We start from the raw sequence: 22,161 nt of genomic DNA, 5'->3' as shown, positions 1-22,161 counted from the left end.
CCATATTCTCCTTACTATTTACTATACATTTCCCAAGATGCTGACAAAGAGAATTTGTGTTATAATCAAGAGCTGCTTTAGTTGATGATCATTTCCTTTATTCTCATGACCTTAATGTTTGATTCAAGGGTGATATTGTAAGGAGAATTTAGATGTTAGACACTCTTAGGGGTTAAAGGGTCAACATTTGTTAACCAGGTGTGACATACATGCTCTTTAAATTTAACATAAACTACAACATGGAAACTGATTGCACCATTGCCACTCTCACATTTTCTTAATTTAGTTTTAAGATTGACCAAACCATCAATGTTAAATTACCACACCTGTCTTTCCATCATCTTCACACATCTCAACCCAGGATTCAAACACCATTATTAGTTTCCTATTCAGCATTGCAATGAAAAGGATGCAATCCAAGCAATCTTATAGAATTCACCTTGAAAAATGAAATATTCTGGTTGCAAGGAGATCTCAACAGCGAACTCATAGTTTCCTCTGTCTATCTCAATTAAATGGAATGCTCTGACATAGCTTGGCTCTATGTATTTGGCAATTTCCTCTATCTTGAACCTGAAGAGTTCATAAGAGAGTGCTTTTGCCCCTAGGTAAATAGCAAGAAAGTTTTCCTGACTCTTGATACTATCAGCATACTTCTGTAAGAGTGAATGACTGTAATGCTTCCTTTCTTTTACATCCTCATAAACTACAAAAATAATTCGACAGGCTACAAGACCCTCTAACTGAGCAATAGCCTCTGACTGGTCAATAACAGCTGTTTTCACAGAGAAAGGCCCATGAAATAGGGAATCACTACTGCAGATACCTTCAAACCTTTAGTGGAAAGTGCGTCGAATATTTCTCTCAACTGATATCTGACCCATGTCAACTCCATCTTCCTCAAAATCGAATGGCTTCTCTGAGGCATGTTCCTCCACTTTGGGTTTCTTTGGAGTGAGAGCGAGTCTTGCGATGAGATCATCAAAAGATTTCCGTCCTTGTCGCAAAATAGGATCCAGCTATTCTAGAAAAAAGGGAGATTCTTTAGCGGCATTAACAAATTTAGCCATCTGATGGGATTGGACATCATTCATCCCTTCAGGAAAAAGAAATTTCTCCGAAAAATGGCGGGACTATCACGTCTCTTGTTACTCGTTCTAGTTCATCCCCGACACTAGCCATCTTTGAACGAATCGGGTTTAGTTCTGTGTTTGTTCAGTGTCTCACCTCTGCATTTCTACATTGTTATCGCTTTAAACGTAAAAGCTACGTCGTCAAACGTTCTCACGTGTGCGTTTTACTCTGATCATATCTAACATATCCTTTGAAAAAGAATATAAATTGAAAGGAAAAAATAGAAAAGGTAAACATTTCAACTTCAAAAACAACTTTATTTGTACCCTACATTAATTTACATGATACAAAAATATATATTACTTGAAAAATGGAGAGAGTTCAGGCTGCCCATAATTACCATTGAGGGCTAAAAAGATAGGGCAGCCTTACTTAAGTTATTAACAAATTATTCAATGTGAACTTGACATACGCGATTTTGGATGTGCCAAACTCAGTCCAAATTGCTAGTAACAGCAAAATACCCACAACTTTCTGATTCAGAAATTACTTGCAAAAAAGTTGCTTTTTAAAAATGCATACAAATATTGTTATGCAGTTTATAAATTAATTCACCTCTAAAACCTATAGCCGCGCGCTTGAAAGAATAACAATTTTGCAGTGTGTTCGTATCGTATGGTACAACATTCCCTACTAAAATTGGGCTCGTAGATGTACAAATACTGATCTACATATTTATATGTACTGGGAATAAAGTTTAGCCAGTAAGCCAAATTTAGATGTAACGTGTACTTTGGGCCTAATACTCTTAAAATTCTTAAGTCATTTTGCCCAAATGCTCAAGGCCTCCTTAGACTTAGAAGGGTGGGTAAATGAGCGACCATTTACGTGAAAACGTTTTTCTTTTTTCTGTTTTACATACAGCAACGCCTCTGAGGATAAAAGAGAGGAGCTGAATTGCGAACTCTCCCTTCAGTGTAAGAATCTTTTGAACTAAACTACCAAAATTTCACAGTCCAAAGATCTCAAACTTACATCTAAAAAATTCAAACTTTTACTAAGTTCACAAAGCTTTTTTCAATTTTTGCCATCAGTCTTCATCCAAAGCCACATGGGTGCGTGTGTGTGTGCATAACAAAGTTACATGATCAAATCATGCAAATTTCCTATTGTCTGTAAAAGTGTTTGCATGATGTTACTGACCAGAACATGTTTGGCGTCAAGTGATTGCGTGTGTACCAAGGTACATTGTGTATTGAATAAAGTCCAAAGATACGTCGTTGAAGATATAAATTGTATGCTAAATTCTTCCAATTTTATCAGTTCTATGAGTCGAACTCCATTTGATCCAAACGTCTCAAATTAAGACAATCTACAATGTCGTTGTTGATGTCCGCTAATCCTATTCTAGTCAGTGCCACCATGACTGTTCTGATCGTCGCCGTTTCGCCGTTCTCTTCGTACCATTTTTGTAGAACTTTATAACAGCATTCTCCACATTTATCTTGCTCTTCCTCATATATCGCATCAATTTTTCCATCTTCAAGCTCTAGCTCTCTTGCCAGGTTTTTCCAATGATACTCTACTTTTTCTGATATAATTTTCTTCACGTCCGCATTTGTCTTCAATAATTTGCAAACAGCATCTTTACCTAGAAGGGCGCAAAGGAATATGATAAAAAATTCCAAATGGACTGCGTGTATTCTGCCTTTATTATCAGATCAGAAACCTGCCGCTAACTGATTAACTTCTTGTATCACAAACCCCTCTCCGAGAGCAAATCAACCAAGCTTAGCCCCTCTGCGATCTCGACTCTGTTAAACCTGGACATGACTGCATGGTATCAAGGGAGACTCACCGTAAACTCCCCTCCAGTTCACAGGCTGAGCCCGGACCTTGGCAAGATTAAATTCCCTGGGAATAGGTCGGGGCTCATCCCTGCGGTCAGAAAAGGACAAATGCGCAAGACATTTCTTTGAATGTAAAACCTTGTGCCCCCATTTACAAGAAATACTAACATTTTGCAGGGGGGCTCCGCAGGGTACGCGACATCAAATTGCAGCAACATTGATACTAAGTCGAACCTGTTTAGAATTTGGGATACCGGGGTGATTCTCTTTATTGTATATTCTTGCAATATAGAGAAAATTATTTGTGATGAGCTCATCAGTTCTCTTCACCTGTACTCCAGACAATTTATGAACACAGTGAGGAAAATTCAGGCGTTAATAACTTGTAAGACTAAAGGTTATTTGTCAAGCGTTGTGAACGGGTGAACCCATTATCCTTCAGAGCTCCATTCAATTGAGTGTCGTGAAACCTTACCCAAATTTTTATCACAACCGCCGATCAGAGGAAATATTACTGGGAGCTTATTTAAGTTAGAAAAAGCAAACTGCTCATAGCGCGGAGAAACGCAAGCGATAAAGTCACGTTTGCCCTTACTTTTGAATAGGGTCGGTTGAATTAGAAAAAGTGGCACTAGTTTTATGAACCAATTACAAAGAGAAGTAAAACAAAACCAAACTAGTCTTGGATTACTTTAACACTCAAATGCAAACTGTTTGACCTTTTAATGTCGTTACCTTCCTTAAGTCGATTCACCACAAATTCGAATGCCTCATGGCGGCTCATTTCCTTGACAAGGGCTTCAAAACACTCATCTTGGGTCTCGATTTTCAATCCTGCAAGAGCCTCATAGAAGCTTTGCATTGTCTGCTTCTGATTCATATTGCCTTTGCTGAAGCGGGAAAGGAGATCGTCATACACCTTTGAACCAACGAATTGTTTTCCAATCCCCAGAACATTCTCAGGACGCGGATTTGACAAGATTTCATCATTGACAGGAATGCCAAAAAACTCCACCGGGGTGTTCTAAAATTACATAAAAAGTATTATGTTCCTATTTAGTTTTAGAAGAATGTACCTGTTTAATTATCAGGACGCATATGTTTATTTTCTACGAATTCCACCATGTATTCTGCATGCATGTATGATAAAATCCATTTGATATGTCACGTGATCGTGTTGCATTTCCTTTCCTTTTCTCTTTTTTTCATTTTTCTTCTCTGTTTCTCAACACGCAGAACTGTTCTCTGAAAAACGTCACCTTTAAAATCCACTCTTGTACTGTTGATGGAAATTTTGCTAATGTCATTCTCAATATCGTTGAACAAAAAGGAATTATATGAAAAGCACGTTCAAAATCTGAACAGCAATCGAAAAGGCAGTGACAAATTGTACCAAGGAAGTTACAAAATAAACCCCTTACCTTCAGCTTTCTCTTGAGAGGCGATACTCGAAAATTTAATCGACATAGCAGAGTGTCTTTTTCAAACTTGGGTGTTTTGAAAAACTTCACACCTGAAAGTCCTTTGTCATCAATGACACGGATTGGAACTTGAGCTTTATGGAGGTCATCACTCATAAACCTGTTAAAAATAATTCTTATCAGCACGAAAAAGGATGTATTTATCAGCAAGAATCTTTGCCATTTTTCTACTGAGAAAATAGGATGGATGTTACCCAAACGTTGAACGAGGAACTGGAAACGGGGAGTGGGGAGTGAGTGTACAGCGATAATCTGAATTAGAATTTAATCATTTTCTGGGCTCTATAGCGCCTGCAATTTATATCAGAAAAAAAAGTGAAGTTATGAAGTCAAAGTTTGAGTTAAATTCTTTCAATAACAACTCAACTTAACTCTCTGCTGATTGCTATTTTGAATTTGATTAAACAAAATCCCCTATGTTTCCGGCCCTCTTGGCATTATTTAAAAGAAACCTACTAGAATAAAACTTCAGGTTAATAGCATACTGAGGGTTTTCTCAGTGAAGCGTTTCTAAAAACTTACTGGAGATAAAATTCATCCATGTCTTCTTCCTCAATCGCTCTGATCCCTCCTATGAGGGAGATGTAAGCCTTATCACGCCCAGGAATCATATTGATGCGGGAGCTTGAATCGCTCGGAGTAGGCGCATTAGCTTGATTCGTAATTTCAGCCCGCACCTTTTCTTTAAGTTGAGATGGGCAGCAAATTAGGTACAAGATGTCTTGAGAATCAGGGCGGTCTTCCAGAGGGAAGTAGGCGAAGAACACTGCCAGCTGAGGTTGGATCCGAATAAGGCTCGATAGATATCCGATAACGCTTTGATAACTGAAGCTATCTGCACACCAGTCAATAAGACACGAATACCTAATAAAAGTCAAAGAACTGTATGTAAACTGCAATCTTAGCACCAGATCGGATCTGCAAGTACATTCCTCTCCTTAGCAGCCGTTGTTTGGGATTTCAGCGACGTCTCCCCAAGAAACAGAAGATAAGAAATTTGAGTTAAGACGAGAGTGACTTTTTTTTGTTTGGAGAATGATATGATAGGTGCAAAAGACAGTATCACGATGGTAATACTCGAGATAGGGTTTCCTTTTATAAAGAAGATCTGATGCTAAGAGTTTTGTCCAGCTTTGTCTATCGTTTACCAGTCTTTACATTCGAGGGGGAAAAGTGCAGATCCCTTGGCTCAGTTCGAAGCTCCAGTAACTTATTCATACGTAATAACTCTTTCATATACATACTAAAACTCCCATCCTCTATCAGTTATTATGTCCACACGAGTGCTCGCTTAATAAATCATCTTCACTTCGATATTTTCTAAATTTAGACGGAAAAAATGATCGAAAAATGCGGTCTTCTTTGTGAAAAAGTTCCGAGGTTACCACATTCCAATTATTTACAAGAAAAAAGCAGTTTATCTGCTTGATTACTACGTCCAGTAATACTCCCATTAGGGGACATGCAAATGACGATTTGCAAACCGGCCACATTTGGTACAATTAATAAACAAACATACCCAGAGAAGCGTTCCACCTGAAATTTAACTGTCATGCCGTCAAACGTCACTGGGTTCTTCAAATCGTCGGTGATTTCCTTCCATTCCTTCTGTTCACCATCAGAACTCAGAAACAATATTCTTACCCGGCATGCCGTTAGATCAGGAAAGTCATGGTGCGTGTCTCCCAACGAAACTGGCAGCGTTATGGTAACAGGCTTCAAGAACTCAACCGTTTCGTCGCAAACTATTCGCAGTATAGGTCCAATAAGTATATCGTTAGCCTTAAACTCTTCACCTGGTACTTCTTGCACCTAATAGGAAAATTATGTCGAAAAGAGAAAACCCAAGGATTCATTAGGTTAAGAACAAGTTACGTTGCGGTAAAGTGAAATAGAAAAGGGGAGAATTTTCTCCGCCTTCATTTTCAAATGTAGTATTAAAGTGTTGCATGGATCTCCAACGGTAAAAGACAGACTCAAGCAACAAACAGAAGGTAAAAGTACATTTTCAGGGAACAAAACGTTAAAATCCCAAGGTTTACCAAATCTTGTCGATTGGGACTTCGCTTGTCAAACGACTCGACGCTTCCACCACTAGTTCTTTAGGATAAACAATCACGAACATTTACTGTAATGACACTAGATTTCCCTCGCATCTGTTATATTTCAGGAAAATTCTGTACCTTTATTCGAAGAGGAATCCTTGTTTTCGAAGTAACAGCCTTTTTCGGGATAGTAATACCTATACTTGGATATTCAGGCATGACAAAGGAACCACCATTTGATGTGATCGTGAATTCAGGGGAAAGATGCAGACGACTCACAACAGCATATGTGGCACATTCTGTTATATCCGCTTGCACAATAGGAAAGTGTAAATTGGGAGTATCTTGGCTAGATTGATATTCTTCTTCAAAATCTATATCAATAAAACAAAGAACAAATATATTATAGATTAAGTTAATTTTTAGGCATATAGTGAAAGAATAAATGGGGGCGAGTTAATAAGAATTCTCAGAGGCTTACAAGTACGTACAATAAGGTCTTATTATTTAAACAAAGTTTAGCCGTAGTTCAACAAAACCGCGTCCTAAGCAATCGTTAACTCAGCTAAACTTTTTATCTGGGCATTCATTTTTGTGAACAGTGTCAAGAGGGCCGGAAGCCAACAGTGGAAGGACATTTATCTAACCAAGTCAACCCTCTTATAGACAAAACCTGAGGCCCACTGATTGTGTAATACCATGATTTGGGCTAGACCTGGTGTAAATAAGCGGTCCTTAGTCTTAAGACAAGGTTAACAGAGAGCTAATTTTAATGTAAACCTGGCTGAACGATCCAGAAGAGTCCTGACCAAGCAATACAAGGAAAACTACCCATCGAATTCTTTCTTAATGGCTCACCATTATTAATAGTCGCTCTGAAAAATGTCTTCACAATATTTTAGAGCGTAAATATTTATTCCGTGTTCACCTTAGGGCTAACTACACCAACTTTGACTGTTACCAGTCAAACAATATTTGGCTTCACTAGTGGCAGCCAGCAACCTTTTTAAAATCATCTAGCATACTCATGAGCTACGTTCAGAGGGAGGCAAAGGATTTAAACGTGACTTGTGCATAGGGACAAAATCGATATGCAACACTTGAATTTCACAGAAAAAGGCGAGCGTGATTCGCGAAATTATGAACCAACGTGAGGCGTGATTTGTCTCTTAAAATACGCGTCTTCCGTTTTTTGTTTTTCTTTCATTTCGTGAAAACCTCAAGATTTCCCTGAAACTTGGTACACAAGAACAGAGATTTGAAGTTTTCCCTTATTATGCGTGACGCGTGAAATGGGATCAGACCCCCCCCCCCCCTTTACCCCACCCCTTTGCTACCCTCTGTTAAGACATTCCTGGAGGCAGATTTTCTCGCAGATTCATTCATGTTCGACCAACACACTCAACGATGCATCAAGTTTGTTTATCTGTAATTTAACATGAACAAATTTAAAGGCTTTCCCTCCTACCTGAGATAGTTTTGAAGTCTTCCACATCGGTCACTTCTTCCCATGTACCGGTCTCGTTGTCAATCCGTTTGTACAACACCAACTCGTAGCCGTGTAGGCCGGGAGAACTGTGAGTGAATGACATCTTAACCTCAGCTTCAAATTTGAAAGCTTCGTGACTGTTCGAAGAAATTTCAATAACGTTGCTGACGAGAGCCTCGTGCTCCTGCAAAGGCGGGGACAGGACCGTGGGTTTCCATCGATGGACCGTTATCAGGGTGAGCTCAGATACAGCATCACGAGGGAAGGCTAGATGTACAGCCCCTAGCTGGATGTTCCAATGCACGTCCTCGCTAGTGAGTGTTCCTCTGAAAATAATCACAATACCATGAATGAAAATGAAATCAATTGTACAGAAAAGAGAATTTTTCGCTGGAATTGTAATCCGTAATGTCATCAATACCGCCTTCTCTTTGGTTCAGTTTTTCCGTCAAAATTCCTGGATTGCAAGTTGACTGCCAGGCTCAGGTCCAGTATATCTAAACCAGCAAAATTTGGAAAATTTCCCTTCGCTACGCTCCTCAACCCTTTAACTTCCATGAGTCAACAAGACAGGGTTACTCTTTATAATATCAATACAATATCAAGCAGACAAGTGATGAGAATAAAGAAAAATATTAATTAGGGGATTATTAGTTGATCCAATACCAAATTCTCCGAACTAACATCACAAGAACTATATAGCAAACAGTTAGGAGAATTACTGATGAGATCTTGGAATTAAAGGGTTAAGAAAGTAACCGTTTCACATAAATACACTAAGGAAAATAAAATCAATTTGTTACGGTTCCAAACTTGTTTCTTTCCCAAAAGCCAACAATTTTGCCGTCCGGCGCAAACTATACCAGCACACGTAACTGCTGATCTTTCTCTCTCTTATTTTCCTCTTTCAGCCCACATCTTAAGCGGAGGTGAAGCTTTCTAAGGCCTTACACCTAGAGTTGGTTACGGCCCTCAGACAATCAATTTTGTATGTTTCTTTTTTAATAGACTTTACGCAAGGAGAGAAGTTCTTCGGTATACTTTATAACATATGATTTCGTGGTAACTCTGACAAAATCTTACAGTTCCCTCTTATTAACACTGTCTAATCTATTTTTAATAAAAATGCGGCGAAAACTCATCGATCTCCCTTCAAAATGGTGTTTTTTGGATGTCGAAAAAACCTTCGGCCACACATTTCCTTACATCAACTTGTTATGTTTGCCCCGTGGCGATCCTTAATCTTTGCACAAACGCAAGGATCCGATTACTGGCAACTCATTCATTTTCACTTACTCGTGTATCTTTATCCTATCTGGTTCTTGTTCCTGCTCACTTTCTAACTCTTCGCCATCTTCTTCCTGAATTGTTAGTTGTTGCACTTGCTCACCAGCCTCTGGAATCTCTTCGCTACCACTGCTACTATCGAGATCATCATCATCATCATCATCATCATCGTAAGGAATGTCAACTTCATTATCATCGTCATCGTCATCGTCCTCACTAGACACCTGTTCAGCTTCTAAAATAGTATAGTTGTTCTGTTTGAAAAAGATTTCACCAATGGAAAGCAAATCCTGCATTTTAAAAACAATAACAATAAAGCTTTGTTCGCCCACGCCCCGTGGAATGACGAACCTTACATAACATCAACCATGCTCATAAATAACGAAAGACACTCATGTTCTCTAAAACATATTGGTTAAAAACGCCAGCAAGTACGCTTATTAAAAGAAACCTGGTTAACCACGTTTTTTATAAGCGTAATTGGAAGCGTTTTTAACTAATGTTTCCGATAGAACGCGTGTCTTTCGTTATTTAATATAGGCGCGACTTATGGTCAAAGTATTTCGTCGTCAAATACCTTTTGCTCCTAAAGAAAGGAATCCTTTCACAGTTCCCATCAAAGTTCCGCTCTGTTTGGCTTCCTGAGTGAGTATTAAAACGGGAAAAAGTTCAGAGAATCGCCATTAGTCCAAATCTAAGTAACGTAAAAGGGCTACTAAAAAGCAAAGTATGTTAAGCCACCAAGGATAATGTAGCATGCCTGGGCAATATAAGGACAACGCCTTTGGCAAGTCAGGGATGCATCTGTTCCACAAGGAGACTGGCTGGGTAGATTTCGCGAGGTTGCTCGGTTCAACCAATAATAGAGCGAAATACAAATGAAAGTTAATGATCGTACTATCATACTTACCAAACCAAACTCACAAGAACTTCGTAATAGATCTCGCTCACCGAACAGTCTCTAAGGCTTAATGGTAGAGCATCGGAGCGCGGAATCTGAAGGTTTGAGGTTCGATTCCTCATGTCCCTCCTTTGTCCCACGCTCGTGATAAGATGAAAAACATATTTCTCTAAACTAAAACCCGTTCAATTTAATGTAATGCATTGATCGGTTAAAGAACTTTGTCATACCTTTAACAAACTCTCATACTTCTGTTTCTTCTTCTCTTTCATCTGTGATGTAGCCATTTCTACAAGAGTGGTAAGAATGTCGATTCTGTCGCGCTCTGACATCCCTTCCTTGTCCCTTTTCCACTTCTTTTCATAAAATCGAAAGGCTTCGTTATTGTACTTTTCGGCCATATTTTTCTCGCGAAGCTGTTTACAGAGACCGCAGAGAGTTTGCAGAACTTCCTCTCTGGCGGTGTCTGGTAACCTTCTCGTGTCGGGTGAATTCCACGCGCCTTCATAAAACCATAGAGCTTCTTTCTGGTATCTCTTCTTTGTTTGCAGGTCGCCAAATTCATCAAGCCTTTCATTTATTGAATCAATAACTCGCTTGTTGGCGGGAGAAAACTCAAAACCTTCGAAGGCCCTTTCTTCGTTCCAGTAGCGCAGATAAAAGTCGAATGCTTCTTGTCGAAACTGATCTTTCCTCTTCCCTTTGAGAAGCATCGCTTCGTAGCTCTCAATGATTCTGACCATGACCTCGCTGTGGTTTCCTTGGCCCAGAGACTTCTCAATCTCCCATGCTTGCTCATAAAACTCTTCCGCTTCGTCAAAGTCCTCCAAGCTTCGACAAATCTCCGCCATTTGGAAAGCACTTCGTGCAGTCCAAGGGTGCCTTCCCAAAACGACCTTCCGGATCTCGTAACCGTTCTTTGCGGGTTGGTAGGCGTCGTCAAAGTTTCTCAACCAACAGTACGCGTTAGCAATGTTTCGATTGTACAGCGCGGTGTTCACCATGCCTGGGATTTTTAGTTCCTTAGCGAGCTCTAAGGCCTCTTTGTAGTATTCGATTGCCTTTTCAAATTGTTTCTTTCCTTCATAAACCGTTCCGATCTGTCCTTTGAAGAAGGGCATGTCAAAATGTTTCATTGAGCCAGAGAGCTGCTGTCTCATATCGTATGCTCTCGTGTAGTAACTTATGGCTTCGTCATGTTCTCCTAGCTTGTTGTGACAGTTTCCAATGGCGTTTAAGCATCTTGAAGTGCTTGTGTGGCCTTGAAGTTCATTTTCCATTATCTTCAGCGCCTTGTGCAAAATCCTCAGTGACTTTGCCATATTTCCTGCTCTGTGATACACTTCACCCTTAGCGTACAGGTAGGAACTCTTGGTCAACTTAAATGAATCTGTGCTCTTACTTTCCCTCTGCACTTTGCTGAGCGACTCTTTTGCTCTCCTCGCGACTGTCAATGCTCTCTGCCATCCTTCAAGGTTAAGAACCGTCAAAGTTTCGCGGCATTTTAGTTCTGCTCGAAGCAAGGAACCTAGAAAGACAACAAGGGAAATAGGCTTTTCTCTCCCTCTTTTCTCTCTTTTTATGAGAAAAAACATACCGAATCTCAGTTCTTATACCCTGTATAACGTGATCATGAAAGATTCTTTGGGAGTTTAAACAGATTCGGACAAAATGAGAGGGTTATAAGCTCCTTACCGAAAGGATCAGATTACACTAAGTACCTTTAATCGTGTAGTCTAATCGTCTGGGTGAGTGAAGTCCTGAGAAGGACTGTTGTCGGCAGTGGTGACTGAAGTTTCGACAATCTGAGCTGAAGTCAGCTAGAGTCAATTAAATTGTTTTTCTCAGTCGAGTTTAGTCAGTTTTATCTGTTAGTTTTTCCATCAGGTCGACGGCTAACTTACACTACCAAAGTCTCTAGAAAAACCCCCCACGTAAACTAGGACTTTTTTCTAGTAAATGATACAAGTTTACCTTCCTTTCCATCTTCTTCGACCTTTTCGGCCCAGCAATTAAAAATGTTCTTTCTTGCTTTTTCGTCAAGCATGGCCTCGAAGAGATAGAAGATCATAACACTTCCACGATGCTCTTTTGGGATAAGAAGATGGTCTGACTTGAAAGAAATATCCAAAGCAAGTTCAAAGTTCGGTTTGTCAAGATCAAAATTATCGAAGGCATTCATGTAGTCTTTGTCCAAAAGCCTAGAAATGTCTACCATTTTGGACATGAAATATGTATGAAACCTGCCTTTTGCCTTCTCGTAAACTTTGACGAACATTTTTTGGTTACTACCAATGCTTCTCAGAAATGTTCGCACCAAAGGGTGAATGTCATAGGTGAGTTCTTTCACGTCAGGGTCTATCGTTAGCACTTCACTATTCCTGAGACCTTCTAGTTGTATAACAGCTTCTGACGAGTCCACTTCAAGGACTTCGGCTGCTGCTTCGACAGAGAAAGAGCGACAGAACAGTGACATCGAAATAGCAGAATCTTTTAACTGTTTACTCGGCAAGAAGAAAAACATTTTTCTTAAACAGCTTTCTTGCTCTTTATCAATGCCTTCCTTTTCAGAGTCAAATACGTCTCTCTCTCGACTCTCCTCTGCTGCTGGTATTCCCGATTCTGGTGGCTCGGCCGCTAGTGGCTGCTCAATAGTTTCCAGAATCGTGGTGTCATCGGCTATTTGTTGTCTCAAGATAGCTGCCATTCCCTTAATGATAAGGGGATTCCCTTGGCACATCTGCAACAGTTTCTCCATTTGACCCTCTTGAACACTGCCAATTCTCTGATTTTGGAATAGAGCACTAGATGAAGCTTTCTCTAAGGCCATAACTTCGTAATTATCGACGTTGGTCAACTTTGCGTGACGAAGTGTCGATCTTGATGTCAACAAAATCTTCAATTTCGATTTCCTCGGATAATCCTTTGGACCTAGAAGTCCTTGCAGAAACATCACAAAATTGGCATTAAGGGAGGTGGAAGCTTCGTCATCTCCTCCCGAAAATTTATCGACGTTATCAAGGAGCAGTAATATGTCAACTTGTGGCTCTGCTTGCCTTAACTGCCTCATTAATTCAACTACTGGATTTGCTTCGAAGCTTATGATCGTTTTGTCTGGTGCTAAAGCGTTTAAAACATGAAAATGAACGTCTTTCATTTCTGTGATTTCTCTAAAATCAGCCTTGAATTTCCTTCCTGGCCACTTTGAAACAATTTTCATTGCCAATTTCGTCTTGCCTACTCCACTAATTCCATGTAAATTGACAACACGCGAACTTCCCTTTATCAACATTGCCATAACTTTCTCTAGGTCACGTTCCCTGCCGGTCAAACCTGGTTCTTCCTTTCCAGGACTGACCTCTTGTTGGCGGTTTTCCTTAAATTGTTGAATTTTTTCCTTTAGCGAATTTTTCTTGGACGCTTTCGGGCTCAAAAACCCCTCCAACAAAGTCAGATTGTCCTCCGATACAAGACCCTGGATAGCGAATAATTGGAGGCATGAGTATAAATCTTGATCTCCTTGATCCGCAAACTTGCCCCTAAAATTAGTTTTTATGGACGATACGGCATGCCTTAGTTCTTCGGGGCTGAGTTCATCGGACACTCCTCGAAGAAGCTTTTGGAAACGAGGAGAAATTTCTCTAGAAGCCGAGATCGTCTCGACGGACGCCATCTTCGTTTGGCGTCGGTTGAGGCAATATGGCGTGACATGTGGCCGGCGTAATGTCTTCAAATTTATGCAGGAGACTGGTATGATTCGTAACTGACAAAAGCAATTTTAATTACGCCACCCAGGAATTGACCTTTAGTAACCGATCTCTGCTTTTATCATACAAAGCAGTTTAGTTGAGAAGCCGTTCTTATAAACTTTTATGAACGTTTATGTCGGACAATAGTTAAGTCAATCACCACTTACATGAGCACCTTTAATTAACATAACTGATTTGATTTGTTGTTCTTAAAGCATGAAATCACTTACGATTTAACGCCCTTTGATAACCTATTAATATGTCTTCGGGTCCATTAACACGAGTTTTAATCTTATCAAAGCTGCTCTCCGACTGTATTTCTGAAAGCGATTTCATCAACATTCGAAACTTGATGATTGGTCTGCCGTTCAGCGAAGCGAATGCCGAGAATTTGGAATGTTTGGTCTTGCAGCCTTGTCATCTGGCCTTCCTATCCTGGGTGCATCTGGACTCGGTGAAGCTGTAACACATGTCATGAGTAGTTCATCATCCATTGTGGTATCAGAGGATGTCAGTGAGTGGTCCAAGGCAATTAGGAAGGTCAGGGACAAGGGTAGGAAAGTATGGCTTGAAGAGGCTGATTTATTGCAGTAACATTATAATGAGATGTACAGTTGGAAGAAAGAGTGTGGAGATCTTGTCAAGGAGATGCTGAAGATGGCTTCTGGTATGAATTTCTTTTATGCGACTTGTATGTGTTGATTATACAAAGTCATATTATAGCAGTTGTCAAAGTAAAGCAATGTACATGGTCACTGCAGTTGACGTGAATACTGTTATGGCCTGATAATGCATGACAAATAACTCTGAAGTAGAGTAAAATTTCATACAGATATGGTAGCCCATATTCATCTCAAATTCCCACTCCTCTGTGTCCTTTTGTCTTTTTTTGTTTCTTTGCAGCTCAACAAGACAAGACTCAGTTACTTGGAATTTGAGTGAATGCATCACTTAGGAAGTAAATCATTTCTTTTGATATTACTAAAATGTATTGATAGGTTAACCAAGCAATAAAATGGTTAACCACTAATAAATGATTCCTTCCATTTGGCTCTCCCTCGACATGTCTCTGCCTTAAAATGTTGTGATTTTGTCAGGAGAAATTCCTTTCGGTCACTCCTTGGGGTGACTTCAGTGGAGTGCTGGTAAATTATACTTTCTGAGACTTCACTGTAATTCCAATTGTCTAATTAGTTAATTAATTAATTAATTCTAGTTCTGTTTTTTTATTTCTCTGCAGCCAAACAAGATCAAACACACTTAACCAGCATGAGAAGGTGTGAAATGAACAATTATGTATTCCTTTGTTTAATTGTAGAGTATATGCATGAAATTTAAGGACATAGATGTAGTACCTCTGCTTAATAACTGAGTACTATAGGAAGCTCTAAGCACACCCAGTGAGGTGTAAAAAGGGCACACCCAGTACGGGCATACCCAGAGAGGGCACACCCAGTGCGGGCACACCCAGTGAGGGCACACCCAGTGCGGGCACACCCAGAGAGGTGTATAAATGGCACTTTAATATAACTTCATAAGGTGTGTGCTAGTTATTAAACACAAGCCTTGAAGTAGGCTGTTATTTTTTTGTAAGAATGAGTAAGCTTTGCTTTATGGCTTTACTACAATGATATTAAGCCGTGTCCATTGCCAACCACCAGAGAGGTGTACATAGCACTTTTATACAACTTCATAAAAGTGTGTGTTAGTTGTTCAAAACAAGCCTTTAAGGGGGCTCTTACTTTTTCTTAAGAATTGGGAGGCTTTGCATTCTAGCTTTACCACAATGATATTGAGCAGTGTCCATGACACTTTTACTCAACTTCATTGAGGTGTTTGTAATTGATTTAACACAAGCCTATAGGTGCAGGCTTTTACATGTACAGTATATTCACTTCAGAAAAAGTCAGCAGATTTTAGTTTACTGTTCCATATTTTATCTTTCCCCTGTAAAAGTGGGCTGCAGTATTCCAGGTAGGACAGTATGTAGGCCTTGTATAGCACAGATCAACATCAGCAGGTGCCACCTTTTTTAAATTTTCTGAGAACTCCAATTATGGCCATGTCAACTATGATAACCAGAGGCAACATTCAGAGGGGTGTGGGAAGGACACTTTTACTAAACTTAATTTGTAATGTACCCGCACATATCATCTTAAAATAAGCCTGGAAGCAGGGGCTCTGGTAGTTATTTCAGTGCAAGTGAGTTTGCCTCTCTGGCTTGACTGTCATGACTTGTTGCTTGTATGGCTCAAAAGTAGACTAATAGAAGATAAGACAAAGAAATTCAGCTAGTGAGTTGACAACTTCCTGTCGTGTAGACTCCTTCATTTACACAACAGACGCTGAAATGGCGTACTATGTAAAGGGGGGTTATCGTAGTAATCACCTCCCTTTCTACCACCTAAGGGAGAAACGTTCTAGACCCCCATGGACTCTTTGTATCATTTTTAGCTCATTCATGCTGAGAGCAATGAATGACGTATCGTGGTGGAGCAGATTTGACGGAAGTTGTATTCTGTGGACGGAAGTTGCATTGTGGACCGTAAACGGAAGTAGTCTCGCATGCTACCCCTCTCCACTTAGTGAAAGTCAAAATTAATGTCGATGAAGCTCAGAAACTCACGTGGAAAGAAATAAAATATTTATAAGGTTCAATAAAAATAATAACCTCAAATCACATTTTCGAACTTCTGAAAATGCAGCTTGAATCGAGAAGCCGAAATGTTCACACCTAGGGGACCCGTAGCGGGTTCATTTCAACACACGTTGTGACCACGCGAAAGAGCATTAGAGGTAGCCATACTGGCAAGCCGCGCGTTTGCGTCCGTCTTCAGTTGGTATAAAGTAATCATTGCTCTATCATTGTACTTTTCCTCGTGAGCTTTTTAATATTCAGTCCACACATCAATCATAGCAGCCAAGATAGTCTCATGAGAATTTTTTTTAGAGCTCCAATATTTCTGTTCGGACTTCAGGCTCACTCGAACAAAAACAGCAATAACAGTCCGGTCAGTGCAAAATGCAGACTGCAGACCGGGTACAAAATGCAGACTGTGTAAAAAATGTAGACTAAGAATTTATACTGTTTTTTCGTCCGATACGTGATAACATGTCATCTTACAACTTACCAAGCGTCACGCAATCGCTTTTCAGCGATCATCTTCCACGATTATTTGCAATATTGTGGAATATTCCTTGCCCGTTTCCTGATCACAGTCGTTCTTAATATAATTTCAAGCCTTCATATAGTCTTCTCGTTTTGCACGCGAGTTGGTTGGTGCGATCTCGGTACAGATTTTACCCACTTAATAAAAGTAGATGCTGATGTAGATGTAACTGAGATGTCACTAATGAATATTTAACACGCGCCATATTCGAGAAACAATTGACAGCTTTGCACGTGATCCGTACGTTTCATCGTGTTAACCGACATGTGTTCATTTTGTCGACAAAAATGTGGACCGAGACCAAAACTGTTCCTTCGACTTGATATATTTTCAACGTTCAGGAGTGTACACATACTGATTTTTTCACATGTGCCTTATATTGTTATTGGCTTAGTACGTGAGGAATCAGCGAATTTTTTACCGGGAAAAGCGTAGAGTTGCTTTCGTGACTGGCCATTTGTTTACTTTTCTGGTGGTTCATCTCTCGCCTGTTGGGTGACTACGCAAATATTAATATGTGGAAATCAGAGCATATGAAGGCTTGAAATTGTTCTAGGGACGACTGCCCACCCTCCGCTCCACTCTCCGCCCCACAAACACACACACACACACACACACACACACACACACACACACACACACACACACACACACACACACACACACACACCAACAAAAAGGACACTCTCTGCCTAATGACTTCTGCCCATCCTACCTCCAGCCCCACACAACCTTTTTCCAATTCTCATCATGACGTACGCAAAAGTTTTCTTATCACGCAACTTCTTGAAAATAAGAGAAAATTTTATCCCATAAGTCTTGAAAGTTCACATAAACGGAATTCAACTGTACCTATATTCAACAAGTCCAAGAAATCAATACAAACTTAAGCCATAACATAAATGAGCTGGCACCAAGAGCCCTTTGATCTTTAATATACTATTTTATCTAGACCTTGGATATCTCCCTCCTGTGTTATGAACTCAGAAGGCTGTAATCCAATACCTTCATATGCATCAAGATACATCTACAAGAAACATTGCCCTTATCATTTGTGTTGGTAGGATATAGTTGGCATACAATTATGGAATGAGATGAAAGAAAAGGCAACTGTTCCAACTTTTGATATATTCTTTAATTAATATTCTCCTCAGAGGTCATAGTTTAAAAACTCTTCTATATTTGATCACTGAAATCAGTTAGTCTCCCTCTATACAATCTCCTTTATGGTCTCTCTCAAAAACATTTAGTGTATATTTTAAATATTACATCCCTCTCTAAATGTTTCTTATGGTTGACAAAACAGAATGTCTTTATCAGTGATATGACTGATTTGGTAAATGTGGTAAAAGTTGGTCAGTTAAAGTAACCACTAACAAAATGAGTGTAATCACAAGAGGTAATGCCATAGAAGTTATATCTCTTAACTTATGCATTAGCACAAAAAAAACATTTGGGTTGCTGGGTTGACACAATCAAGCTCAATCTTGAAATTAATGATTTGCATTTTAATAATCCCCACTCATAACACCAAAGAGCAGTATTAATTTATAATTAGTGATAATTAATAATATTGAAGTCTTTTATAGCTTGACCTCAGTCAGTCCTATCCTGAAGTACAAAATACAGACAGTCATAATTATACTCTATAACAGTAATAATGACCCTGTGAGCGTTCCCACTTCTAACGATGAACCAAACAAACCAATCACAGTCAATGCACCAGATGACACCTGTAAAGGAAAAGAGTTCCACAGCCATAAGTAAGTAATGCAAACTTTGCCTTCACCAAACACTTATCAGGGAAGTAACATGTTTCAGGCATTCTGTTGGTGGAATGGAACAAAATAGGTTGCATACCTGTGTTTTTCCAGCATCATGGACAAGGTAATGTGGAATATGAGCCTTTTTAGCCAGCTCCTCTATATCAAACAGGTGGGCTGTACTTTCACCTTGCAACACTATCTTTGTTGCCCTAAAGGTAGACCAAAACAGTTTATAATTAATAAAATTTAGCTTATAATCCAAATTTTTTTTGATAATATTAAGTTCGAGTATGAGAACACACTTGTGGGTGTTGTCTTGATGCAACAAAACTCTGCTTCCTAACTAACAAGGAAATATGTAACTGTCTGCAGGGGAGGTTGACACAGATTACAACTTGCAAACTAAATCAATCAGATGTACTATCACCTGTTTTTTTGTGTGTTCTGTTTTGTAATTTCTGATATCACCTACCTGATATTTATTCACCGATAAGATGAGCTCATAAGTGATTTCAATCAGTTTGGATGTAATGGTATGACTGAACAATTTATTTATTAACTTACGTATAGGTTAAATTCTACTCACCCAAAATCATCCCACTGTGATAACATGTGGTCATATTTTTGGGGCTGGGTTGCCATTATCTTATAGAGACCAATAGCTGCATGGCCAACTTGAGCTGCAATCTTACCAACACCCATGTTGAGTTCTGTGTTTACCACAAAGACCATTTTGTATGGACTGCTCAATGTTTTTTCATCTAGAGGATATGCTTTTTCAAAAGGGAGAGCCTCAAGGGCTGGTACAAAGTCCTGTGGAGTAGGAAAATCAGCACTCAATTCTATTTCATATATAAAAATTATTTATTACATAAAACAAACTTTCTGTTTCAACTGATACTAAGTCAGAAAAGGCCATAGCTGGCCCAGTCAGCCATCTCCTAGTAAGTGCAGCACTCCAAGTTACAACCATTTTAGTTACCACATGGCCAGTGCTTAGAATTTGCCCCTTTCCCAATTTATAAAGGATTGTGGCCCCCCGTTGGACACCAGAAAGAAAGAGAAAGAGAGGCTGACCTAAAACTTGGCAGCAGACTGGACAAGGCGGAAATGAAAGCCATACACGAGACGTAGGGGACAATCCAGAAGTGGGCCCACAAAAGAAAAGAATGGAGTGTATTTGTCACTGCCCATGCACCAGTGGAGTGGCAAGATGGGCCGTTTGTAAGTAAGTAAGTGGAGGAGGGGAGTAAACAAGCTAGTTGCCATAGTGATTGGTAAAAAAAATTGGGCAGCCTTTTTGCTAGTTTAAGGTGAGATAACCATTGGCATGAAATATTAGAGAAGGACACTTTCTAATACGCATAGTAATGATAGTGATGACAAGTAAATGTGGCAACTTCAATAAACAGAGCAAACAAGCAATACTGACAGTGTGTGTAAATCATGTAGGTATTAATCAGTAATTATGTAAATCATTTGCACAAATAGTTTTATAAAATAATTCAAATAGTATGTGCGCTCTGATTGGCCATAAAAACATTTTACATGAGCGTATGTAAACATGGTTTTTGTTCCTCTTTCATTAGTCATTTTATAAAAGAAATGTAAAATGGTTTCCATGTTTACGTAGCCTGATGTAAACACTTGGGAGGTTGGGAGAACACTCGATAAGCTGGAAACCACTCCACTTCGCGTCGTGGTTTCCTACGCTTATCTCATGTTCTCCCAACCTCCCGCGTGTTCACATCAGGCTATGTAAACATGGAAACCATTTTACATTTCTTCAATGTCCAATGTACATTCAAGAATAGCACCTATTAACCCTTTAACTCCTAAGAGTAACTTGCATCCAAATTCTCCCAACAATACCACCCTTGAATCTAACATAAAGGTCATGAGAATAAGGGAAATGATCACCAACTAAAGAAGTTCTTGATTGTTAAACAAACTCTCCTTGTCATCTCCTTTGGAAATGTATAAAGAACAGAATGGAGAATATGCATACTGATGTTAAGGTTCAAAAGACAATGTGATCCACTGTACCTTAAATGGCTCATCTAGATTTGGCATATCTTGATTGTCCAGGACCCAACTGGCAGCTGCATCAACGGTACTATTATCAGTCATGTAAAGACCCTGGAATAAATGAGTTATTTATCAGTAAGTCACAGAAAACAAGGGTCACAGTAAGTGACGATACTTCACGAATACTATAAATAATTCAGGTAATTTCTGCAACCTCTAATTGGCAAGATTGCAGGTATTAGTCCCTTGTCAGAAAGACCACGGCCAGCTAAACAATCACAGAAAAATTTCCTTCTAATATTTAATATGACACTTTCATTTAATTTAAAATGAACCTGACCTAGTCAAGTTTGGCCAATGTTTCCCTCATTTACTCCATTGAAATTCCTATTCAGCCTTGGAGTGACCAGTTTCTAATTTCTCCTTAGAATATCATCAACATCATCATCCCTGTGTGATTCAGGATTGATATTGTAAGGAGAAATTAGATGCTGGTCACTCTAAGGTGTCGAAGGGTTAATCATAAATTTTTGACATTTTCATTAATTTTGACAATTATCTTCGTCATTTAACGACACTAACAAACCCTGCATAACCTTCAACACAATATCCAAGTCTCTAATAACTTTACAGAGGAAGTGAATCATTTGTTTAACGAAATTCTCCATCCGTCGAATTAAGCTCATATAAATAAATAATTGCATAGACACGATGACAATATGAATGGACGATCAGCACTAAATATCTGCAAATTTTATTTGCTTCATTACACGGCAGTCCTTGCCGGGCCGATTTCGGATATGTGTACTTTAGACTTGAATGGAAGATTGTACAAAAAAAATAGTTTGCACAAGCTAGAATTTCTGATTAACGCATTGGTTTATTTAAGTTGGACTTGATCATTGACACTTTTCAGAAGGAATAAGCTAAATATAAAAATTGGAGTCTTGTTTTCAATCGTAGAAGTTTCTCTAATTCGCAGAAGGGACACTCAGCCGACTGACACGTGCACAGTCAAGTCGACTCACCTTCTCAGCTGCATTTCGCGAGATCCCTAAGTTCATCAAAGCCTTTAGAAACTCTTCGTTTGGTCCAGCGTATTTAGATTTTCTTCTAACACGAGGTTGAGAATGTTCTACTGCTTCTGAAGAGCCTCTCACAATTTGAGAAAGATCTTTCTTCGTGTCTGACGGGTAGTCTGCCATCTTTCAAGTTTAACGCGCCAAAGGAGACACATGGTAGCGAGGTACATGAGGGCGCAGATTTCATTACCAATCCGCTGGCCAGAAATGCAAAGTGGGGTAAGTGAGGTGGATGGGTT

At 39.4% G+C, this 22,161-nt stretch overlaps 2 protein-coding genes and 1 long non-coding RNA gene across 4 annotated transcripts; 1 reads left to right on the top strand and 2 right to left on the bottom strand.

Annotated features, from left to right (window-relative positions):
• Positions 1 to 1,370: 1,370 nt before the first annotated feature.
• Positions 1,371 to 13,822, bottom strand: LOC113670468 (uncharacterized). 2 transcript variants are annotated; one of them, XR_016185507.1, is made up of 11 exons: positions 12,102 to 13,822; positions 10,358 to 11,655; positions 9,804 to 9,867; positions 9,236 to 9,461; positions 7,919 to 8,265; positions 6,589 to 6,824; positions 5,925 to 6,217; positions 5,083 to 5,269; positions 4,346 to 4,505; positions 3,660 to 3,948; positions 1,371 to 2,725 (listed from the first exon to the last, which is right to left on the bottom strand). XR_016185507.1 is itself a non-coding variant. In XM_089202580.1 (11 exons), the coding sequence occupies exons 1-11, from the start codon at positions 13,798 to 13,800 to the stop codon at positions 2,400 to 2,402; spliced, it is 5,280 nt and encodes a 1,759-aa protein (XP_089058706.1). In that variant the 5' UTR covers positions 13,801 to 13,821; the 3' UTR covers positions 1,371 to 2,399. The 2 variants fall into 2 exon arrangements, 1 of the variants encoding a protein (XP_089058706.1); XM_089202580.1 differs by having other exon boundaries at positions 4,928 to 5,269; positions 12,102 to 13,821.
• An 895-nt stretch (positions 13,823 to 14,717) lies between these two features.
• Positions 14,718 to 16,553, top strand: LOC149053471 (uncharacterized). Its single transcript, XR_016185574.1, has 2 exons — positions 14,718 to 14,834; positions 15,117 to 16,553. It is a non-coding gene; the product is annotated as an uncharacterized LOC149053471 (long non-coding RNA).
• A 1,606-nt stretch (positions 16,554 to 18,159) lies between these two features.
• Positions 18,160 to 22,056, bottom strand: LOC113670459 (putative peptidyl-tRNA hydrolase 2). Its single transcript, XM_027186602.2, has 5 exons — positions 21,869 to 22,056; positions 20,859 to 20,951; positions 19,399 to 19,625; positions 18,907 to 19,021; positions 18,160 to 18,779 (listed from the first exon to the last, which is right to left on the bottom strand). The coding sequence occupies exons 1-5, from the start codon at positions 22,043 to 22,045 to the stop codon at positions 18,693 to 18,695; spliced, it is 699 nt and encodes a 232-aa protein (XP_027042403.2). The 5' UTR covers positions 22,046 to 22,056; the 3' UTR covers positions 18,160 to 18,692.
• Positions 22,057 to 22,161: the final 105 nt, after the last annotated feature.

Source organism: Pocillopora damicornis, chromosome 1 (genome assembly GCF_964200805.1).
Source record: "Pocillopora damicornis chromosome 1, jaPocDami1.2, whole genome shotgun sequence".
NCBI classification, from domain to species: domain Eukaryota; kingdom Metazoa; phylum Cnidaria; class Anthozoa; order Scleractinia; family Pocilloporidae; genus Pocillopora; species Pocillopora damicornis.
This window is presented reverse-complemented; position numbering and strand designations above follow the sequence as displayed.